Source organism: Hemitrygon akajei, unplaced genomic scaffold (assembly GCF_048418815.1).
Source record: "Hemitrygon akajei unplaced genomic scaffold, sHemAka1.3 Scf000189, whole genome shotgun sequence".
NCBI lineage: Eukaryota > Metazoa > Chordata > Chondrichthyes > Myliobatiformes > Dasyatidae > Hemitrygon > Hemitrygon akajei.
The window spans coordinates 117,544-141,282 of record NW_027332075.1 but is presented as its reverse complement, the minus strand read 5'-3'; the positions used below and the strand labels follow the sequence as shown (position 1 = coordinate 141,282).

The following is a 23,739-nucleotide window of genomic DNA, read 5'->3' as shown; positions in this document are numbered from 1 at the left end:
CCCCGGCCCCCTCCCCGGGCTCCTCCTGTCCGGGTAATTCCCCGGGGGGTCACGCGGGAGAGTCTCGGACCCGCACATCCGGCGGAAGTGGCGCCGCCGGACAACGAGCGGAACTGCGTCACTGCGGGAGCGCTTCCGATATCACCGAGCTCGAGACCGCAGCCAGTTCCGTTAAAACCGTTGGGAATCAGCCCCGGCGCGCGGCCGTTAAAGGTAAGGGCGGGAGTTAAAGGGGAGGGGGGAGTTAAAGGGGAGGGGGAGTTAAAGGGGAGGGGGGAGTTAAAGGGGAGGGGGAATTAAAGGGGAGGGGTAGTTAAAGGGGAGGGGGAGTTAAAGGGGAGGGGTAGTTAAAGGGGAGGGGGGAGATAAAGGGGAGGGGGGAGTTAAAGTGGAGGAGGGAGTTATAGGGGAGTGGGGAGTTAAAGGGGAGGGGTAGTTAAAGGGGAGGGGGAGTTAAAGGGGAGGGGTAGTTAAAGGGGAGGGGATTTAAAGGGGAGGGGGAGTTAAAGGGGAGGGGGGAGTTAAAGGGGAGGTGGAGTTAAAGGGGAGGGGGGGAGTTAAAGGGGAAGGGGGAGTTAAAGGGGAGGGGGGAGTTAAAGGGGAAGGGGGAGTTAAAGGGGAGGGGGGGGAGTTAAAGGGGAGGTGGAGTTAAAGGGGAGGGCAGGGAATCGGCTCCATCCGGCGGGCGGGGATGTTCACACATTCAGATGTTCACAGACACACACTCAGTCCGGGTCTGACTCCCCGCAGAGATCTCAGTTCCTTCCTCCCGGTCTGACTGAACCGATTCCCGAACAGCCTGAAACAGAATGGAGAATGAAGATGAAATAAACAGATTACACAACAGTGTCAGTAACAGGGGACCGGGGTTAATGTTTCAACAACACTCACATACAAATATCACCAGAAAACCCGCGGATCCGCTGACATTTTATCACATTGAACATTAACACAAACACTCACTCGATCCGCTCCAGACTCGGGAGGGTCAGTATGAGGCGGCGGAGAGCGGGGACAGATCCGTCTGTCAGAGAGTTTCCTCCCAGACCCAGCTCCGTCAGGGATGGTTTTGTACTGAGAGCGGACGCGAGATCGTCTGCCCCAGAATCTGTGAGACCGACATCGTTCAGCCTGGAGATGAGAGAGAGTGAGGGTGAAGGACACAGAGAGACAGGAGACGGTACAAATCCCCAGTGTTTATCAGTAACACTATTACTGATCACATTAATGTTCGGTGTCAGACACCCAGTGTCTGTAAACACAATCTCCCACAGTCTGGTACTTACCCCAGTTTCTGTATTTTACACTCCAAGTTCACCAGAGCCGACAACACCAGTTTCACTCCTGAATCTCCCAGTTCATTATCACTCAGGTCCAGCTCCGTCAGTGATGGTTTTGTACTGAGAGCGGAGACAAGATCCTCGGCCCCTGAATCTGTGAGACCGACTTTCCACAGCCTGGAGATGAGAGAGAGTGAGGGTGAAGGACACAGAGAGACAGGAGACGGTACAAATCCCCAGTGTTTATCAGTAACACTATTACTGATCACATTAATGTTCAGTGTCAGACACCCAGTGACTGTAAACACAATCTTCCACAGTCTGGTACTTACCACAGTTTCTGTATTTTACACTCCGAGTTCCCCAGAGCCGCAGACACCAGTTTCACTCCTGAATCTCCCAGTTTATTATAACTCAGGTCCAGCTCCGTCAGTGATCGATTTGTACTGAGAGCGGAGGCGAGATCCTCGGCACCAGAATCTGTGAGACCGACTTTCCACAGCCTGGAGATGAGAGAGAGTGAGGGTGAAGGACACAGAGAGACAGGAGACGGTACAAATCCCCAGTGTTTATCAGTAACACAATTACTGATCACATTAATGTTCAGTGTCAGACACCCAGTGACTGTAAACACAATCTCCCACAGTCTGGTACTTACCCCAGTTTCTGTATTTTACACTCCGAGTTCACCAGAGCCGACAACACCAGTTTCACTCCTGAATCTCCCAGTTCATTATCACTCAGGTCCAGCTCCGTCAGTGATCGATTTGTACTGAGAGCGGAGACGAGATCCTCGGCCCCTGAATCTGTGAGACCGACCCGTTCCAGCCTGGAGATGAGAGAGTGTGAGGGTGAAGGACACAGAGAGACAGGAGACGGTACAAATCCCCAGTGTTTATCAGTAACACTATTACTGATCACATTAATGTTCAGTGTCAGACACCCCAGTGACTGTAAACACAATCTCACACAGTCTGGTACTTACCGCAGTTTCTGTATTTTACACTCCGGGTTCCTCAGAGCCGCAGACACCAGTTTCACTCCTGAATCTCCCAGTTTATTTTTACTCAGGTACAGCCCCGTCAGCGATGGGTTTGTATTGAGAGCGGAGGCGAAATCCTCGGCACCAGAATCTGTGAGACCGACACGGGCCAGCCTGGAGATGAGAGAGAGTGAGGGTGAAGGACACAGAGAGACAGGAGTCGGTGCAGATCCCCAGTGTTTATCAGTAACACTATTACTGATCACATTAATGTTCAGTGTCAGACACACAGTAAACACAATCTGCCACAGTCTGGTACTTACCACAGTTTCTGCATTTTACACTCCGGGTTCCTCAGAGCCGCAGACACCAGTTTAACTCCAGAATCTCCCAGGTCGTTTCCCCCAAGTCTAAACACAAACAGACAAATTGATGAACAAAGTGATACAAACCGTGCGTCTGAGGGTAATCCTCTCACGCGGATATTTCAGGAAACATTAAACCCTTCCGTAAATCACTGATCGGAGTTCCCATCACTGTCAAAGTCCCTCACTGCCCAGCTCCAGGGTACTCACCCAATGCCAGTCATTTAGTCTGTTGCTGTGACCCTGTGAACTCCACATATTCTGTATCGTTTTCCGTTGGCTCGAAAAGTGTTACTGACCACAGAGTGTCAGAAGGGGCAGGGATGAAGGTGATATGACCCCACAGATGGGAGATGGAGGAAGAGACCCCACCTGAGGGAACGGATGAAAGGACACAAGAGGAAAGGGATGGGTAAGAGAGATCCCACAGGAGGAACTGGGATGGGGAAGAGAGATCCCACAGGAGGAAGGGGGCTGGGGAAGAGAGATCCCAGAGGAGGAAGGGGGATGGGGAAGAGAGATCCCACAGGAGGAAGGGGGCTGGGGAAGAGAGATCCCACAGGAGGAAGGGGGATGGAGAAAGGAGATCCCATAGGAGGAAGGGGGATGGGGAAGAGAGATCCCACAGGAGGAAGGGGGATGGGGAAGAGTGATCCCACAGGAGGAAAGGGATGGGGAAACGAGATCCCATAGGAGGAAGTGGGATGGGTAAGAGAGATCCCACAGGAGGAAGGGGATGAAGAAGAGAGATTCCACCGGAGAAAAGGGATGGGTAAGAGAGATCCCACAGAAGGAAGGGGGATGGGGAAGAGAGATCCCTCAGGTGAAAGGGGGATGGGGAAGTGAGATCCCACAGGAGGAAGGGGATGCGGAAGAGAGATACCACAGGAAGAAATGGATGGGGAAAAAGACATCCCACAGGAGGAAGGGGGATGGGAAAAAGAGTTCCCAAAAGAGGAAGGGGGATGGGGAAAAGAGATCCCACAGTTGGGGGGATGGGGAAGAGAGTTCCAACAAGAGGAAAGGAACGGGGAAGAGATATCCCACAGGAGGAATGGGGATGGGGAAAGGAGATCCCACAGGAGGACGGGGATGGGGAAAGGAGATCCGACAGGAGGAAGGGGAATGGGGAAGAGAGATCCCACAGGAGGAAGGGGGATAGGAAAGAGAGATCCCACAGAAGGCAGGGGGGTGGGGAAGAGAGATCCCACAGGAGGAAGGCGGTTGGGGAACAGAGATCCCACAGGAGGAAGGGGGGTGGGGAAGAGAGATCCCACAGGAGGAAGGGGATGGGGAAGAGAGATCCCACAGAAGGCAGGGGGGTGGGGATGAAAGATCCCACAGGAGGAAGGGGGTTGGCGAAGAGAGATCCCCACGGGAGGAAGTAGGATGGGGAAGAGAGATCCCACAGGAGGAAGGGGATGGGGAAGAGAGATCACACAGAAGGCAGGGGGTGGGGAAGAGAGATCCCACAGGAGGAAGGGGGTTGGGGAAGAGAGATCCCACGGGAGGAAGGGGGATGGGGAAGAGTGATCCCACAGCAGGAAGGGGGATGGGGAAGAGAGATCCCACAGGAGGAAGGGGGATGGGGAAGAGAGATCCCACCGGAGGAAGGGGGATGGGGAAGAGAGATCCCACAGGAGGAAGGGGGCTGGGGAAGAGAGATCCCACATGAGGAAGGGGGATGGGGAGGAGAGATCCCACAGAAGGAAGGGGGATGGGGTAGAGAGATCCCGCAGGAGGAAGGGGGATGGGGAAGAGAGATCCCACAGTTGGGGGGATGGGGAAGAGAGTTCCCACAGGAGGAAGGGGATGGGGAAGACAGATCCCACAGAAGGCAGCGGGATGGGGAAGAGAGATCCCAGAGGAGGAAGGGGGATGGGGAAGAGAGATCCCACAGGAGGAAAGGGGATGGGGAAAAGAGATCCCACAGTTGGGGTGATGGGGAAGAGAGATCCCACAGGAGGAAGGGGGATGGCGAAGAGAGATCCCACAGGTGGAAGGGGGATGGGGAAGAGAGATCCCACAGGAGGATGGGGATGGGGAAAGGAGATCCCACAGGAGGAAGGGGTATGGGGAAGAGAGTTCCCACAGTAGGAAGGGGATGGGGAAGAGAGATCACACAGAAGGCAGTGGGTGGGGAAGAGAGATCCCACAGGAGGAAGGGGGTTGGGGAAGAGAGATCCCACAGCAGGAAGGGGGATGGGGAAGAGAGATCACACAGAAGGCACAGGGTGAAGAAGAGAGATCCCACAGGAAGAAGGGGGTTGTGGAAGAGAGATCCCACAGGAGGAAGTGGGATGGGGAAGAGAGGTCCCAAAGCAGGAACGTGGCTGGGGAAGAGAGATCCCACAGAAGGCAGGGGGTGGGGAAGAGAGATCCCACAGGAGGAAGGGGTTTGGGGAAGAGAGATCCCACGGGAGGAAGGGTGATGGGGAAGAGAGATCCCAAAGGAGGAAGGGGATGTGGAAGAGAGATCACACAGATGGAAGGGGATTGGGGAAGAGAGATCCCACAGGAGGAAGGGGGTTGGGGAAGAGAGATCCAACAGGAGGAAGGGGGATGGGGAAGAGAGATCCCAAAGGAGGAAGGGGATGGGGAAGAGAGATCACACAGATGGAAGGGGATTGGGGAAGAGAGATCCCACGGGAGGAAGGGGGATGGGGAAGAGAGATCCCACAGGAGGAAGGGGGATGGGGAAGAGAGATATCACAGGAGGATGGGGGCTGGGGAAGAGAGATCCCACAGGAGGAAGGGGGATGGGGAAGAGAGATCCCACAGGAGGAAGGGGGATGGTGAAGAGAGATCCCACAGGAGGAAGGGGATGGAGAAGAGAGATCACACAGAAGGAAGGGGGATGGGGAAGAGAGATCCCACAGGAGGAAGGGGATGCGGAAGAGAGATCACACAGAAGGAAGCGGGTTGGGGAAGAGAGATCCCACCGGAGGAAGGCGGATGGGGAAGAGAGATCCCGCAGGAGGAAGGGGGATGGGGAAGAGAGATCCCACAGTTGGGGGGATGGGGAAGAGAGTTCCCACAGGAGGAAGGGGATGGGGAAGAGAGATCCCACAGAAGGCAGCGGGATGGGGAAGAGAGATCCCAGAGGAGGAAGGGGGATGGGGAAGAGAGATACCACCGGAGGAAGGGGGATGGGGAAAAGAGATCCCACAGTTGGGGTGATGGGGAAGAGAGTTCCCACAGGAGGAAGGGGATGGGGAAGAGAGATCCCACAGGAGGAAGGGGGATGGTGAAGAGAGATCCCACAGGAGGAAGGGGATGGAGAAGAGAGATCACACAGAAGGAAGGGGGATGGGGAAGAGAGATCCCACAGGAGGAAGGGGATGCGGAAGAGAGATCACACAGAAGGAAGCGGGTTGGGGAAGAGAGATCCCACCGGAGGAAGGCGGATGGGGAAGAGAGATCCCGCAGGAGGAAGGGGGATGGGGAAGAGAGATCCCACAGTTGGGGGGATGGGGAAGAGAGTTCCCACAGGAGGAAGGGGATGGGGAAGAGAGATCCCACAGAAGGCAGCGGGATGGGGAAGAGAGATCCCAGAGGAGGAAGGGGGATGGGGAAGAGAGATACCACCGGAGGAAGGGGGATGGGGAAAAGAGATCCCACAGTTGGGGTGATGGGGAAGAGAGTTCCCACAGGAGGAAGGGGATGGGGAAGAGAGATCCCACAGAAGGCAGCGGGATGGGAAAGAGAGATCCCAGAGGAGGAAGGGGGATGGGGAAGAGAGATACCACCGGAGGAAGGGGGATGGGGAAAGGAGATCCCACAGGAGGACGAGGATAGAGAAAGGAGATCACACAGGAGGACGGGGGATGGGGAAGAGAGATCCCACATGAGGAAGGGGGCTGGGGAAGAGAGATCCCACAGGAGGAAAGGTGATGGGGAAAAGAGATCCCACAGTTGGGGTGATGGGGAAGAGAGTTCCCACAGGAGGAAGGGGATGGGGAAGAGAGATCCCACAGAAGGCAGCGGGATGGGAAAGAGAGATCCCAGAGGAGGAAGGGGGATGGGGAAGAGAGATACCACCGGAGGAAGGGGGATGGGGAAAGGAGAACCCACAGGAGGACGGGGATAGGGAAAGGAGATCACACAGGAGGACGGGGGATGGGGAAGAGAGATCCCACAGGTGGAAGGGGGATGGGGAACAGAGATCCCACAGGAGGACGGGGATGGGGAAAGGAGTTCCCACAGGAGGAAGGGGATGCGGAAGAGTGATCACACAGAAGGAAGGGGGTTGGGGAAGAGAGATCCCACCGGAGGAAGGGGGATGGGAAAGAGAGATCCCACAGGAGGAAGGGGGCTGGGGAAGAGAGATCCCACATGAGGAAGGCGATGGGGAGGAGAGATCCCACAGGAGGAAGGGGGATGGGGAAGAGAGATACCACCGGAGGAAGGGGGATGGGGAAAGGAGTTCCCACAGGAGGACGGGGATAGGGAAAGGAGATCCCACAGGAGGACGGGGGATGGGGAAGAGAGATCCCACATGAGGAAGGGGGCTGGGGAAGAGAGATCCCACAGGAGGAAAGGGGATGGGGAAAAGAGATCCCACAGTTGGGGTGATGGGGAAGAGAAATCACACAGGAGGAAGGGGGATGGCGAAGAGAGATCCCACAGGTGGAAGGGGGATGGGGAAGAGAGATCCCACAGGAGGACGGGGATGGGGAAAGGAGATCCCACAGGAGGAAGGGTTATGGGGAAGAGAGTTCCCACAGGAGGAAGGGGATGGGGAAGAGAGATCACACAGAAGGCAGTGGGTGGGGAAGAGAGATCCCACAGGAGGAAGGGGGTTGGGGAAGAGAGATCCCACAGCAGGAAGGGGGATGGGGAAGAGAGATCACACAGAAGGCACAGGGTGAGGAAGAGAGATCCCACAGGAAGAAGGGGGTTGTGGAAGAGAGATCCCACAGGAGGAAGTGGGATGGGGAAGAGAGGTCCCAAAGCAGGAACGTGGCTGGGGAAGAGAGATCCCACAGAAGGCAGGGGGTGGGGAAGAGAGATCCCACAGGAGGAAGGGGTTTGGGGAAGAGAGATCCCACGGGAGGAAGGGTGATGGGGAAGAGAGATCCCAAAGGAGGAAGGGGATGTGGAAGAGAGATCACACAGATGGAAGGGGATTGGGGAAGAGAGATCCCACAGGAGGAAGGGGGTTGGGGAAGAGAGATCCAACAGGAGGAAGGGGGATGGGGAAGAGAGATCCCAAAGGAGGAAGGGGATGGGGAAGAGAGATCACACAGATGGAAGGGGATTGGGGAAGAGAGATCCCACGGGAGGAAGGGGGATTGGGAAGAGAGATCCCACAGGAGGAAGGGGGATGGGGAAGAGAGATATCACAGGAGGATGGGGGCTGGGGAAGAGAGATCCCACAGGAGGAAGGGGGATGGGGAAGAGAGATCCCACAGGAGGAAGGGGGATGGTGAAGAGAGATCCCACAGGAGGAAGGGGATGGAGAAGAGAGATCACACAGAAGGAAGGGGGATGGGGAAGAGAGATCCCACAGGAGGAAGGGGATGCGGAAGAGAGATCACACAGAAGGAAGCGGGTTGGGGAAGAGAGATCCCACCGGAGGAAGGCGGATGGGGAAGAGAGATCCCGCAGGAGGAAGGGGGATGGGGAAGAGAGATCCCACAGTTGGGGGGATGGGGAAGAGAGTTCCCACAGGAGGAAGGGGATGGGGAAGAGAGATCCCACAGAAGGCAGCGGGATGGGGAAGAGAGATCCCAGAGGAGGAAGGGGGATGGGGAAGAGAGATACCACCGGAGGAAGGGGGATGGGGAAAGGAGATCCCACAGGAGGACGAGGATAGAGAAAGGAGATCACACAGGAGGACGGGGGATGGGGAAGAGAGATCCCACATGAGGAAGGGGGCTGGGGAAGAGAGATCCCACAGGAGGAAAGGTGATGGGGAAAAGAGATCCCACAGTTGGGGTGATGGGGAAGAGAGTTCCCACAGGAGGAAGGGGATGGGGAAGAGAGATCCCACAGAAGGCAGCGGGATGGGAAAGAGAGATCCCAGAGGAGGAAGGGGGATGGGGAAGAGAGATACCACCGGAGGAAGGGGGATGGGGAAAGGAGATCCCACAGGAGGACGGGGATAGGGAAAGGAGATCACACAGGAGGACGGGGGATGGGGAAGAGAGATCCCACAGGTGGAAGGGGGATGGGGAACAGAGATCCCACAGGAGGACGGGGATGGGGAAAGGAGTTCCCACAGGAGGAAGGGGATGCGGAAGAGTGATCACACAGAAGGAAGGGGGTTGGGGAAGAGAGATCCCACCGGAGGAAGGGGGATGGGAAAGAGAGATCCCACAGGAGGAAGGGGGCTGGGGAAGAGAGATCCCACATGAGGAAGGCGATGGGGAGGAGAGATCCCACAGGAGGAAGGGGGGATGGGGAAGAGAGATCCCGCAGGAGGAAGGGGGATGGGGAAGAGAGATCCCACAGTTGGGGGGGATGGGGAAGAGAGTTCCCACAGAAGGAAGGGGGATGGGGAAGAGAGATCCCACAGGAGGAAGGGGGATGGGGAAGAGAGATCCCACAGGAGGAAGGGGGATGGAGAAGAGAGATCACACAGAAGGAAGGGGGATGGGGAAGAGAGATCCCACAGGAGGAAGGGGATGCGGAAGAGAGATCACACAGAAGGAAGCGGGTTGGGGAAGAGAGATCCCACCGGAGGAAGGGGGATGGGGAAGTGAGATCCCACAGGAGGAAGGGGGCTGGGGAAGAGAGATCCCACATGAGGAAGGGGGATGGGGAGGAGAGATCCCACAGGAGGAAGGGGGATGGGGAAGAGAGATCCCGCAGGAGGAAGGGGGATGGGGAAGAGAGATCCCACAGTTGGGGGGAAGGGGAAGAGAGTTCCCACAGGAGGAAGGGGATGGGGAAGAGTGATCCCACAGAAGGCAGCGGGATGGGGAAGAGAGATCCCAGAGGAGGGAGGGGGATGGGGAAGAGAGATACCACCGGAGGAAGGGGGATGGGGAAAGGAGATCCCACAGGAGGACGGGGATAGGGAAAGGAGATCCCACAGGAGGACGGGGGATGGGGAAGAGAGATCCCACATGAGGAAGGGGACTGGGGAAGAGAGATCCCACAGGAGGAAGGGGGATGGCGAAGAGAGATCCCACAGGTGGAAGGGGGATGGGGAAGAGAGATCCCACAGGAGGACGGGGATGGGGAAAGGAGTTCCCACAGGAGGAAGGGGTATGGGGAAGAGAGATCCCACAGGAGGAAGGGGATGGGGAAGTGAGATCACACAGAAGGCAGTGGGTGGGGAAGAGAGATCCCACAGGAGGAAGGGGGTTGGGGAAGAGAGATCCCACAGCAGGAAGGGGGATGGGGAAGAGAGATCCCACAGAAGGAAGGGGATGGGGAAGAGAGATCACACAGAAGGCAGTGGGTGGGGAAGAGAGATCCCACAGGAGGAAGGGGGTTGGGGAAGAGAGATCCCACAGCAGGAAGGGGGATGCGGAAGAGAGATCACACAGAAGGAAGCGGGTTGGGGAAGAGAGATCCCACCGGAGGAAGGGGGATGGGGAAGTGAGATCCCACAGGAGGAAGGGGGCTGGGGAAGAGAGATCCCACATGAGGAAGGGGGATGGGGAGGAGAGATCCCACAGGAGGAAGGGGGATGGGGAAGAGAGATCCCGCAGGAGGAAGGGGGATGGGGAAGAGAGATCCCACAGTTGGGGGGATGGGGAAGAGAGTTCCCACAGGAGGAAGGGGATGGGGAAGAGTGATCCCACAGAAGGCAGCGGGATGGGGTAGAGAGATCCCAGAGGAGGAAGGGGGATGGGGAAGAGGGATACCACCGGAGGAAGGGGGATGGGGAAAGGAGATCCCACAGGAGGACGGGGATAGGGAAAGTAGATCCCACAGGAGGACGGGGGATGGGGAAGAGAGATCCCACATGAGGAAGGGGACTGGGGAAGAGAGATCCTACAGGAGGAATGGGGATGGGGAAAAGAGATCCCACAGTTGGGGTGATGGGGAAGAGAGATCCCACAGGAGGAAGGGGGATGGCGAAGAGAGATCCCACAGGTGGAAGGGGGATGGGGAAGAGAGATCCCACAGGAGGACGGGGATGGGGAAAGGAGTTCCCACAGGAGGAAGGGGTATGGGGAAGAGAGATCCCACAGGAGGAAGGGGATGGGGAAGTGAGATCACACAGAAGGCAGTGGGTGGGGAAGAGAGATCCCACAGGAGGAAGGGGGTTGGGGAAGAGAGATCCCACAGCAGGAAGGGGGATGGGGAAGAGAGATCCCACAGAAGGAAGGGGATGGGGAAGAGAGATCACACAGAAGGCAGTGGGTGGGGAAGAGAGATCCCACAGGAGGAAGGGGGTTGGGGAAGAGAGATCCCACAGCAGGAAGGGGGATGGGGAAGAGAGATCACACAGATGGAAGGCGGTTGTGGAAGAGAGATCCCACAGGAGGAAGGGGGTTGGGGAAGAGAGATCCCACAGGAGGAAGGGGATGGGGAAGAGAGATCCCACAGAAGGCAGGGGGGTGGGGATGAGAGATCCCACAGGAGGAAGGGGGTTGGCGAAGAAGATCCCACGGGAGGAAGTGGGATGGGGAAGAGAGATCCCACAGGAGGAAGGGGATGGGGAAGAGAGATCACACAGAAGGCAGGGGGTGGGGAAGAGAGATCCCACAGGAGGAAGGGGGTTGGGGAAGAGAGATCCCACAGGAGGAAGGGGATGGGGAAGAGAGATCCCACAGAAGGCAGGGGGGTGGGGATGAGAGATCCCACAGGAGGAAGGGGGTTGGCGAAGAAGATCCCACGGGAGGAAGTGGGATGGGGAAGAGAGATCCCACAGGAGGAAGGGGATGGGGAAGAGAGATCACACAGAAGGCAGGGGGTGGGGAAGAGAGATCCCACAGGAGGAAATGGGTTCGGGAAGAGAGATCCCACGGGAGGAAGGGGGATGGGAAAGAGAGATCCCACAGGAGGAAGGGGGATGGGGAAGAGAGATATCACAGGAGGAAGGGGGCTGGGGAAGAGAGATCCCACAGGAGGAAGGGGGATGGGACAGAGAGATCCCACAGGAGGAAGGGGGATGGGGAAGAGAGATCCCACAGGAGGAAGGGGATGCGGAAGAGAGATCACACAGAAGGAAGGGGGTTGGGGAAGAGAGATCCCACCGGAGGAAGGGGGATTTGGAAGAGAGATCCCACAGGAGGAAGGGGGCTGGGGAAGAGAGATCCCACATGAGGAAGGGGGATGGGGAGGAGAGATCCCACAGGAGGATGGGGGATGGGGAAGAGATATCCCGCAGGAGGAAGGGGGATGGGGAAGTGAGATCCCACAGGAGGAAGGGGGCTGGGGAAGAGAGATCCCACATGAGGAAGGGGGATGGGGAGGAGAGATCCCACAGGAGGAAGGGGGATGGGGAAGAGAGATCCCGCAGGAGGAAGGGGGATGGGGAAGAGAGATCCCACAGTTGGGGGGATGGGGAAGAGAGTTCCCACAGGAGGAAGGGGATGGGGAAGAGTGATCCCACAGAAGGCAGCGGGATGGGGAAGAGAGATCCCAGAGGAGGAAGGGGGATGGGGAAGAGGGATACCACCGGAGGAAGGGGGATGGGGAAAGGAGATCCCACAGGAGGACGGGGATAGGGAAAGTAGATCCCACAGGAGGACGGGGGATGGGGAAGAGAGATCCCACATGAGGAAGGGGACTGGGGAAGAGAGATCCCACAGGAGGAATGGGGATGGGGAAAAGAGATCCCACAGTTGGGGTGATGGGGAAGAGAGATCCCACAGGAGGAAGGGGGATGGCGAAGAGAGATCCCACAGGTGGAAGGGGGATGGGGAAGAGAGATCCCACAGGAGGACGGGGATGGGGAAAGGAGTTCCCACAGGAGGAAGGGGTATGGGGAAGAGAGATCCCACAGGAGGAAGGGGATGGGGAAGTGAGATCACACAGAAGGCAGTGGGTGGGGAAGAGAGATCCCACAGGAGGAAGGGGGTTGGGGAAGAGAGATCCCACAGCAGGAAGGGGGATGGGGAAGAGAGATCCCACAGAAGGAAGGGGATGGGGAAGAGAGATCACACAGAAGGCAGTGGGTGGGGAAGAGAGATCCCACAGGAGGAAGGGGGTTGGGGAAGAGAGATCCCACAGCAGGAAGGGGGATGGGGAAGAGAGATCACACAGATGGAAGGCGGTTGTGGAAGAGAGATCCCACAGGAGGAAGGGGGTTGGGGAAGAGAGATCCCACAGGAGGAAGGGGATGGGGAAGAGAGATCCCACAGAAGGCAGGGGGGTGGGGATGAGAGATCCCACAGGAGGAAGGGGGTTGGCGAAGAAGATCCCACGGGAGGAAGTGGGATGGGGAAGAGAGATCCCACAGGAGGAAGGGGATGGGGAAGAGAGATCACACAGAAGGCAGGGGGTGGGGAAGAGAGATCCCACAGGAGGAAGGGGGTTGGGGAAGAGAGATCCCACAGGAGGAAGGGGATGGGGAAGAGAGATCCCACAGAAGGCAGGGGGGTGGGGATGAGAGATCCCACAGGAGGAAGGGGGTTGGCGAAGAAGATCCCACGGGAGGAAGTGGGATGGGGAAGAGAGATCCCACAGGAGGAAGGGGATGGGGAAGAGAGATCACACAGAAGGCAGGGGGTGGGGAAGAGAGATCCCACAGGAGGAAATGGGTTCGGGAAGAGAGATCCCACGGGAGGAAGGGGGATGGGAAAGAGAGATCCCACAGGAGGAAGGGGGATGGGGAAGAGAGATATCACAGGAGGAAGGGGGCTGGGGAAGAGAGATCCCACAGGAGGAAGGGGGATGGGGCAGAGAGATCCCACAGGAGGAAGGGGGATGGGGAAGAGAGATCCCACAGGAGGAAGGGGATGCGGAAGAGAGATCACACAGAAGGAAGGGGGTTGGGGAAGAGAGATCCCACCGGAGGAAGGGGGATTTGGAAGAGAGATCCCACAGGAGGAAGGGGGCTGGGGAAGAGAGATCCCACATGAGGAAGGGGGATGGGGAGGAGAGATCCCACAGGAGGATGGGGGATGGGGAAGAGATATCCCGCAGGAGGAAGGGGGATGGGGAAGAGAGATCCCACAGTTGGGGGGATGGGGAAGAGAGTTCCCACAGAAGGAAGGGGATGGGGAAGAGAGATCCCACAGAAGGCAGCGGGATGGGGAAAGGAGATCCCACAGGAGGACGGGGATAGGGAAAGGAGATCCCACAGGAGGACGGGGGATGGGGACGAGAGATCCCACATGAGGAAGGGGGCTGGGGAAGAGAGATCCCACAGGAGGAAAGGGGATGGGGAAAGGAGATCCCACAGGAGGACGGGGATAGGGAAAGGAGATCCCACAGGAGGACGGGGGATGGGGACGAGAGATCCCACATGAGGAAGGGGGCTGGGGAAGAGAGATCCCACAGGAGGAAAGGGGATGGGGAAAAGAGATCCCACAGTTGGGATGATGGGGAAGAGAGATCCCACAGGAGGAAGGGGGATGGCGAAGAGAGATCCCACAGGTGGAAGGGTGATGGGAAAGAGAGATCCCACAGGAGGACGGGGATGGGGAAAGGAGATCCCACAGGAGGAAGGGGTATGGGGAAGAGAGATCCCACAGGAGGAAGGGGATGGGGAAGCGAGATCACACAGAAGGCAGTGGGTGGGGAAGAGAGATCCCACAGCAGGAAGGGGGATGTGGAAGAGAGATCCCGAAGGGGGTTGGGGAAAACAGATCCCACAGATGGAACGGGGATGGGGAAGAGAGATCCCACAGGAGGAAGGGGGCTGGGGAAGAGAGATCCCAGAGGAGGAAGGGGGATTGGGAAGAGGGATACCACCGGAGGAAGGGGGATGGGGAAAGGAGTTCCCACAGGAGGACGGGGATAGGGAAAGGAGATCCCACAGGAGGACGGGGGATGGGGAAGAGAGATCCCACATGAGGAAGGGGGCTGGGGAAGAGAGATCCCACAGGAGGAAAGGGGATGGGGAAAAGAGATCCCACAGGAGGAAAGGGGATGGGGAAAAGAGATCCCACAGTTGGGGTGATGGGGAAGAGAAATCCCACAGGAGGAAGGGGGATGGCGAAGAGAGATCCCACAGGTGGAAGGGGGATGGGGAAGAGAGATCCCACAGGAGGACGGGGATGGGGAAAGGAGATCCCACAGGAGGAAGGGTTATGGGGAAGAGAGATCCCACAGGAGGAAGGGGATGGGGAAGAGAGATCACACAGAAGGCAGTGGGTGGGAAAGAGAGATCCCACAGGAGGAAGGGGGTTGGGGAAGAGAGATCCCACAGCAGGAAGGGGGATGGGGAAGAGAGATCACACAGATGGAAGGGGGTTGGGGAAGAGAGATCCCAAAGGAGGAAGGGGGTTGGGGAAGAGAGATCCCACAGGAGGAAGGGGGATGGCTAAGAGAGATATCACAGGAGGAAGGGGGCTGGGGAAGAGAGATCGCACAGGAGGAAGGGGGATGGGGAAAAGAGATCCCACAGGAGGAAGGGGGATGGGGAAGAGAGATCCCACAGGAGGAAGGCGGTTGGGGAAGAGAGATCCCACAGGAGGAAGGGGGGTGGGGAAGAGAGATCCCACAGGAGGAAGGGGATGGGGAAGAGAGATCCCACAGAAGGCAGGGGGGTGGGGATGAGAGATCCCACAGGAGGAAGGGGGTTGGCGAAGAAGATCCCACGGGAGGAAGTGGGATGGGAAAGAGAGATCCCACAGGAGGAAGGGGGATGGGGAAGAGAGATATCACAGGAGGAAGTGGGCTGGGGAAGAGAGATCCCACAGGAGGAAGGGGGATGGGGAAAAGAGATCCCACATGAGGAAGGGGGATGGGGAAGAGAGATCCCACAGGAGGAAGGCGGTTGGGGAAGAGAGATCCCACAGGAGGAAGGGGGGTGGGGAAGAGATCCCACAGGAGGAAGGGGATGGGGAAGAGAGATCCCAAAGAAGGAAGGGGGGTGGGGATGAGAGATCCCACAGGAGGAAGGGGGTTGGCGAAGAAGATCCCACGGGAGGAAGGGGGATGGGGAAGAGAGATCCCAAAGAAGGAAGGGGATGGGGAAGAGAGATCCCACAGAAGGCAGCGGGATGGGGAAGAGAGATCCCAGAGGAGGAAGGGGGATTGGGAAGAGGGATACCACCGGAGGAAGGGGGATGGGGAAAGGAGTTTCCACAGGAGGATGGGGATAGGGAAAGGAGATCCCACAGGAGGACGGGGGATGGGGAAGAGAGATCCCACATGAGGAAGGGGGCTGGGGAAGAGAGATCCCACAGGAGGAAAGGGGATGGGGAAAAGAGATCCCACAGGAGGAAAGGGGATGGGGAAAAGAGATCCCACAGTTGGGGTGATGGGGAAGAGAAATCCCACAGGAGGAAGGGGGATGGCGAAGAGAGATCCCACAGGTGGAAGGGGGATGGGGAAGAGAGATCCCACAGGAGGACGGGGATGGGGAAAGGAGATCCCACAGGAGGAAGGGTTATGGGGAAGAGAGATCCCACAGGAGGAAGGGGATGGGGAAGAGAGATCACACAGAAGGCAGTGGGTGGGAAAGAGAGATCCCACAGGAGGAAGGGGGTTGGGGAAGAGAGATCCCACAGCAGGAAGGGGGATGGGGAAGAGAGATCACACAGATGGAAGGGGGTTGGGGAAGAGAGATCCCAAAGGAGGAAGGGGGTTGGGGAAGAGAGATCCCACAGGAGGAAGGGGGATGGCTAAGAGAGATATCACAGGAGGAAGGGGGCTGGGGAAGAGAGATCGCACAGGAGGAAGGGGGATGGGGAAAAGAGATCCCACAGGAGGAAGGGGGATGGGGAAGAGAGATCCCACAGGAGGAAGGCGGTTGGGGAAGAGAGATCCCACAGGAGGAAGGGGGGTGGGGAAGAGAGATCCCACAGGAGGAAGGGGATGGGGAAGAGAGATCCCACAGAAGGCAGGGGGTTGGGGATGAGAGATCCCACAGGAGGAAGGGGGTTGGCGAAGAAGATCCCACGGGAGGAAGTGGGATGGGAAAGAGAGATCCCACAGGAGGAAGGGGGATGGGGAAGAGAGATATCACAGGAGGAAGTGGGCTGGGGAAGAGAGATCCCACAGGAGGAAGGGGGATGGGGAAAAGAGATCCCACAGGAGGAAGGAGGATTGGGAAGAGGGATACCACCGGAGGAAGGGGGATGGGGAAAGGAGTTCCCACAGGAGGACGGGGATAGGGAAAGGAGATCCCACAGGAGGACGGGGGATGGGGAAGTGAGATCCCACATGAGGAAGGGGGCTGGGGAAGAGAGATCCCACAGGAGGAAAGGGGATGGGCAAGAGAGATCCCACAGGAGGAAAGGGGATGGGGAAAAGAGATCCCACAGTTGGGGTGATGGGGAAGAGAGATTCCACAGGAGGAAGGGGGTTGGGGAAGAGAGATCCCACAGCAGGAAGGGGGATGGGGAAGAGAGATCACACAGGAGGACGGGGATGGGGAAAGGAGATCCCACAGGAGGAAGGGTTATGGGGAAGAGAGATCCCACAGGAGGAAGGGGATGGGGAAGAGACATCACACAGAAGGCAGTGGGTGGGAAAGAGAGATCCCACAGGAGGAAGGGGGTTGGGGAAGAGAGATCCCACAGCAGGAAGAGGGATGGGGAAGAGAGATCACACAGATGGAAGGGGGTTGGGGAAGAGAGATCCCACAGGAGGAAGGCGGTTGGGGAAGAGAGATCCCACAGGAGGAAGGGGGGTGGGGAAGAGAGATCCCAAAGAAGGAAGGGGATGGGGAAGAGAGATCCCAAAGAAGGCAGGGGGGTGGGGATGAGAGATCCCACAGGAGGAAGGGGGTTGGCGAAGAAGATCCCACGGGAGGAAGGGGGATGGGGAAGAGAGATCCCAAAGAAGGAAGGGGATGGGGAAGAGAGATCCCACAGAAGGCAGCGGGATGGGGAAGAGAGATCCCAGAGGAGGAAGGGGGATTGGGAAGAGGGATACCACCGGAGGAAGGGGGATGGGGAAAGGAGTTCCCACAGGAGGACGGGGATAGGGAAAGGAGATCCCACAGGAGGACGGGGGATGGGGAAGAGAGATCCCACATGAGGAAGGGGGCTGGGGAAGAGAGATCCCACAGGAGGAAAGGGGATGGGGAAAAGAGATCCCACAGGAGGAAAGGGGATGGGGAAAAGAGATCCCCCAGTTGGGGTGATGGGGAAGAGAAATCCCACAGGAGGAAGGGGGATGGCGAAGAGAGATCCCACAGGTGGAAGGGGGATGGGGAAGAGAGATCCCACAGGAGGACGGGGATGGGGAAAGGAGATCCCACAGGAGGAAGGGTTATGGGGAAGAGAGATCCCACAGGAGGAAGGGGATGGGGAAGAGAGATCACACAGAAGGCAGTGGGTGGGAAAGAGAGATCCCACAGGAGGAAGGGGGTTGGGGAAGAGAGATCCCACAGCAGGAAGAGGGATGGGGAAGAGAGATCACACAGATGGAAGGGGGTTGGGGAAGAGAGATCCCAAAGGAGGAAGGGGGTTGGGGAAGAGAGATCCCACAGGAGGAAGGGGGATGGCTAAGAGAGATCCCACAGGAGGAAGGGGATGGGGAAGAGAGATCACACAGAAGGCAGTGGGTGGGAAAGAGAGATCCCACAGGAGGAAGGGGGTTGGGGAAGAGAGATCCCACAGCAGGAAGAGGGATGGGGAAGAGAGATCACACAGATGGAAGGGGGTTGGGGAAGAGAGATCCCAAAGGAGGAAGGGGGTTGGGGAAGAGAGATCCCACAGGAGGAAGGGGGATGGCTAAGAGAGATATCACAGGAGGAAGGGGGCTGGGGAAGAGAGATCGCACAGGAGGAAGGGGGATGGGGAAGAGAGATCCCACAGGAGGAAGGCGGTTGGGGAAGAGAGATCCCACAGGAGGAAGGGGGGTGGGGAAGAGAGATCCCACAGGAGGAAGGGGATGGGGAAGAGAGATCCCGCAGGAGGAAGGGGGATGGGGAAGAGAGATCCCACAGTTGGGGGGATGGGGAAGAGAGTTCCCACAGGAGGAAGGGGATGGGGAAGAGTGATCCCACAGAAGGCAGCGGGATGGGGAAGAGAGATCCCAGAGGAGGAAGGGGGATGGGGAAGAGGGATACCACCGGAGGAAGGGGGATGGGGAAAGGAGATCCCACAGGAGGACGGGGATAGGGAAAGTAGATCCCACAGGAGGACGGGGGATGGGGAAGAGAGATCCCACATGAGGAAGGGGACTGGGGAAGAGAGATCCCACAGGAGGAATGGGGATGGGGAAAAGAGATCCCACAGTTGGGGTGATGGGGAAGAGAGATCCCACAGGAGGAAGGGGGATGGCGAAGAGAGATCCCACAGGTGGAAGGGGGATGGGGAAGAGAGATCCCACAGGAGGACGGGGATGGGGAAAGGAGTTCCCACAGGAGGAAGGGGTATGGGGAAGAGAGATCCCACAGGAGGAAGGGGATGGGGAAGTGAGATCACACAGAAGGCAGTGGGTGGGGAAGAGAGATCCCACAGGAGGAAGGGGGTTGGGGAAGAGAGATCCCACAGCAGGAAGGGGGATGGGGAAGAGAGATCCCACAGAAGGAAGGGGATGGGGAAGAGAGATCACACAGAAGGCAGTGGGTGGGGAAGAGAGATCCCACAGGAGGAAGGGGGTTGGGGAAGAGAGATCCCACAGCAGGAAGGGGGATGGGGAAGAGAGATCACACAGATGGAAGGCGGTTGTGGAAGAGAGATCCCACAGGAGGAAGGGGGTTGGGGAAGAGAGATCCCACAGGAGGAAGGGGATGGGGAAGAGAGATCCCACAGAAGGCAGGGGGGTGGGGATGAGAGATCCCACAGGAGGAAGGGGGTTGGCGAAGAAGATCCCACGGGAGGAAGTGGGATGGGGAAGAGAGATCCCACAGGAGGAAGGGGATGGGGAAGAGAGATCACACAGAAGGCAGGGGGTGGGGAAGAGAGATCCCACAGGAGGAAGGGGGTTGGGGAAGAGAGATCCCACAGGAGGAAGGGGATGGGGAAGAGAGATCCCACAGAAGGCAGGGGGGTGGGGATGAGAGATCCCACAGGAGGAAGGGGGTTGGCGAAGAAGATCCCACGGGAGGAAGTGGGATGGGGAAGAGAGATCCCACAGGAGGAAGGGGATGGGGAAGAGAGATCACACAGAAGGCAGGGGGTGGGGAAGAGAGATCCCACAGGAGGAAATGGGTTCGGGAAGAGAGATCCCACGGGAGGAAGGGGGATGGGAAAGAGAGATCCCACAGGAGGAAGGGGGATGGGGAAGAGAGATATCACAGGAGGAAGGGGGCTGGGGAAGAGAGATCCCACAGGAGGAAGGGGGATGGGGCAGAGAGATCCCACAGGAGGAAGGGGGATGGGGAAGAGAGATCCCACAGGAGGAAGGGGATGCGGAAGAGAGATCACACAGAAGGAAGGGGGTTGGGGAAGAGAGATCCCACCGGAGGAAGGGGGATTTGGAAGAGAGATCCCACAGGAGGAAGGGGGCTGGGGAAGAGAGATCCCACATGAGGAAGGGGGATGGGGAGGAGAGATCCCACAGGAGGATGGGGGATGGGGAAGAGATATCCCGCAGGAGGAAGGGGGATGGGGAAGAGAGATCCCACAGTTGGGGGGATGGGGAAGAGAGTTCCCACAGAAGGAAGGGGATGGGGAAGAGAGATCCCACAGAAGGCAGCGGGATGGGGAAAGGAGATCCCACAGGAGGACGGGGATAGGGAAAGGAGATCCCACAGGAGGACGGGGGATGGGGACGAGAGATCCCACATGAGGAAGGGGGCTGGGGAAGAGAGATCCCACAGGAGGAAAGGGGATGGGGAAAGGAGATCCCACAGGAGGACGGGGATAGGGAAAGGAGATCCCACAGGAGGACGGGGGATGGGGACGAGAGATCCCACATGAGGAAGGGGGCTGGGGAAGAGAGATCCCACAGGAGGAAAGGGGATGGGGAAAAGAGATCCCACAGTTGGGATGATGGGGAAGAGAGATCCCACAGGAGGAAGGGGGATGGCGAAGAGAGATCCCACAGGTGGAAGGGTGATGGGAAAGAGAGATCCCACAGGAGGACGGGGATGGGGAAAGGAGATCCCACAGGAGGAAGGGGTATGGGGAAGAGAGATCCCACAGGAGGAAGGGGATGGGGAAGCGAGATCACACAGAAGGCAGTGGGTGGGGAAGAGAGATCCCACAGCAGGAAGGGGGATGTGGAAGAGAGATCCCGAAGGGGGTTGGGGAAAACAGATCCCACAGATGGAACGGGGATGGGGAAGAGAGATCCCACAGGAGGAAGGGGGCTGGGGAAGAGAGATCCCAGAGGAGGAAGGGGGATTGGGAAGAGGGATACCACCGGAGGAAGGGGGATGGGGAAAGGAGTTCCCACAGGAGGACGGGGATAGGGAAAGGAGATCCCACAGGAGGACGGGGGATGGGGAAGAGAGATCCCACATGAGGAAGGGGGCTGGGGAAGAGAGATCCCACAGGAGGAAAGGGGATGGGGAAAAGAGATCCCACAGGAGGAAAGGGGATGGGGAAAAGAGATCCCACAGTTGGGGTGATGGGGAAGAGAAATCCCACAGGAGGAAGGGGGATGGCGAAGAGAGATCCCACAGGTGGAAGGGGGATGGGGAAGAGAGATCCCACAGGAGGACGGGGATGGGGAAAGGAGATCCCACAGGAGGAAGGGTTATGGGGAAGAGAGATCCCACAGGAGGAAGGGGATGGGGAAGAGAGATCACACAGAAGGCAGTGGGTGGGAAAGAGAGATCCCACAGGAGGAAGGGGGTTGGGGAAGAGAGATCCCACAGCAGGAAGGGGGATGGGGAAGAGAGATCACACAGATGGAAGGGGGTTGGGGAAGAGAGATCCCAAAGGAGGAAGGGGGTTGGGGAAGAGAGATCCCACAGGAGGAAGGGGGATGGCTAAGAGAGATATCACAGGAGGAAGGGGGCTGGGGAAGAGAGATCGCACAGGAGGAAGGGGGATGGGGAAAAGAGATCCCACAGGAGGAAGGGGGATGGGGAAGAGAGATCCCACAGGAGGAAGGCGGTTGGGGAAGAGAGATCCCACAGGAGGAAGGGGGGTGGGGAAGAGAGATCCCACAGGAGGAAGGGGATGGGGAAGAGAGATCCCACAGAAGGCAGGGGGGTGGGGATGAGAGATCCCACAGGAGGAAGGGGGTTGGCGAAGAAGATCCCACGGGAGGAAGTGGGATGTGAAAGAGAGATCCCACAGGAGGAAGGGGGATGGGGAAGAGAGATATCACAGGAGGAAGTGGGCTGGGGAAGAGAGATCCCACAGGAGGAAAGGGGATGGGGAAAGGAGATCCCACAGGAGGACGGGGATAGGGAAAGGAGATCCCACAGGAGGACGGGGGATGGGGACGAGAGATCCCACATGAGGAAGGGGGCTGGGGAAGAGAGATCCCACAGGAGGAAAGGGGATGGGGAAAAGAGATCCCACAGTTGGGATGATGGGGAAGAGAGATCCCACAGGAGGAAGGGGGATGGCGAAGAGAGATCCCACAGGTGGAAGGGTGATGGGAAAGAGAGATCCCACAGGAGGACGGGGATGGGGAAAGGAGATCCCACAGGAGGAAGGGGTATGGGGAAGAGAGATCCCACAGGAGGAAGGGGATGGGGAAGCGAGATCACACAGAAGGCAGTGGGTGGGGAAGAGAGATCCCACAGCAGGAAGGGGGATGTGGAAGAGAGATCCCGAAGGGGGTTGGGGAAAACAGATCCCACAGATGGAACGGGGATGGGGAAGAGAGATCCCACAGGAGGAAGGGGGCTGGGGAAGAGAGATCCCAGAGGAGGAAGGGGGATTGGGAAGAGGGATACCACCGGAGGAAGGGGGATGGGGAAAGGAGTTCCCACAGGAGGACGGGGATAGGGAAAGGAGATCCCACAGGAGGACGGGGGATGGGGAAGAGAGATCCCACATGAGGAAGGGGGCTGGGGAAGAGAGATCCCACAGGAGGAAAGGGGATGGGGAAAAGAGATCCCACAGGAGGAAAGGGGATGGGGAAAAGAGATCCCACAGTTGGGGTGATGGGGAAGAGAAATCCCACAGGAGGAAGGGGGATGGCGAAGAGAGATCCCACAGGTGGAAGGGGGATGGGGAAGAGAGATCCCACAGGAGGACGGGGATGGGGAAAGGAGATCCCACAGGAGGAAGGGTTATGGGGAAGAGAGATCCCACAGGAGGAAGGGGATGGGGAAGAGAGATCACACAGAAGGCAGTGGGTGGGAAAGAGAGATCCCACAGGAGGAAGGGGGTTGGGGAAGAGAGATCCCACAGCAGGAAGGGGGATGGGGAAGAGAGATCACACAGATGGAAGGGGGTTGGGGAAGAGAGATCCCAAAGGAGGAAGGGGGTTGGGGAAGAGAGATCCCACAGGAGGAAGGGGGATGGCTAAGAGAGATATCACAGGAGGAAGGGGGCTGGGGAAGAGAGATCGCACAGGAGGAAGGGGGATGGGGAAAAGAGATCCCACAGGAGGAAGGGGGATGGGGAAGAGAGATCCCACAGGAGGAAGGCGGTTGGGGAAGAGAGATCCCACAGGAGGAAGGGGGGTGGGGAAGAGAGATCCCACAGGAGGAAGGGGATGGGGAAGAGAGATCCCACAGAAGGCAGGGGGGTGGGGATGAGAGATCCCACAGGAGGAAGGGGGTTGGCGAAGAAGATCCCACGGGAGGAAGTGGGATGGGAAAGAGAGATCCCACAGGAGGAAGGGGGATGGGGAAGAGAGATATCACAGGAGGAAGTGGGCTGGGGAAGAGAGATCCCACAGGAGGAAGGGGGATGGGGGAAAAGAGATCCCACATGAGGAAGGGGGATGGGGAAGAGAGATCCCACAGGAGGAAGGCGGTTGGGGAAGAGAGATCCCACAGGAGGAAGGGGGGTGGGGAAGAGATCCCACAGGAGGAAGGGGATGGGGAAGAGAGATCCCAAAGAAGGAAGGGGGGGTGGGGATGAGAGATCCCACAGGAGGAAGGGGGTTGGCGAAGAAGATCCCACGGGAGGAAGGGGGATGGGGAAGAGAGATCCCAAAGAAGGAAGGGGATGGGGAAGAGAGATCCCACAGAAGGCAGCGGGATGGGGAAGAGAGATCCCAGAGG

The 23,739-nt window shown here is 58.1% G+C and overlaps 1 protein-coding gene across 1 annotated transcript in view; it reads right to left on the bottom strand.

Moving 5' to 3' along the window:
* Positions 1–1,282: 1,282 nt before the first annotated feature.
* LOC140724336 (NACHT, LRR and PYD domains-containing protein 3-like) overlaps positions 1,283–23,739 on the bottom strand; it is a 118,880-nt gene continuing 96,423 nt past the window's right edge. Inside the window, exons 9-11 of the mRNA XM_073038789.1 lie at positions 1,939–2,109; positions 1,613–1,783; positions 1,283–1,457 (exon numbers count right to left, since the gene is read on the bottom strand). Coding sequence (XP_072894890.1) covers positions 1,283–1,457; positions 1,613–1,783; positions 1,939–2,109 — 517 coding nt within the window. The remainder of the gene's footprint in view (positions 1,458–1,612; positions 1,784–1,938; positions 2,110–23,739) is intronic.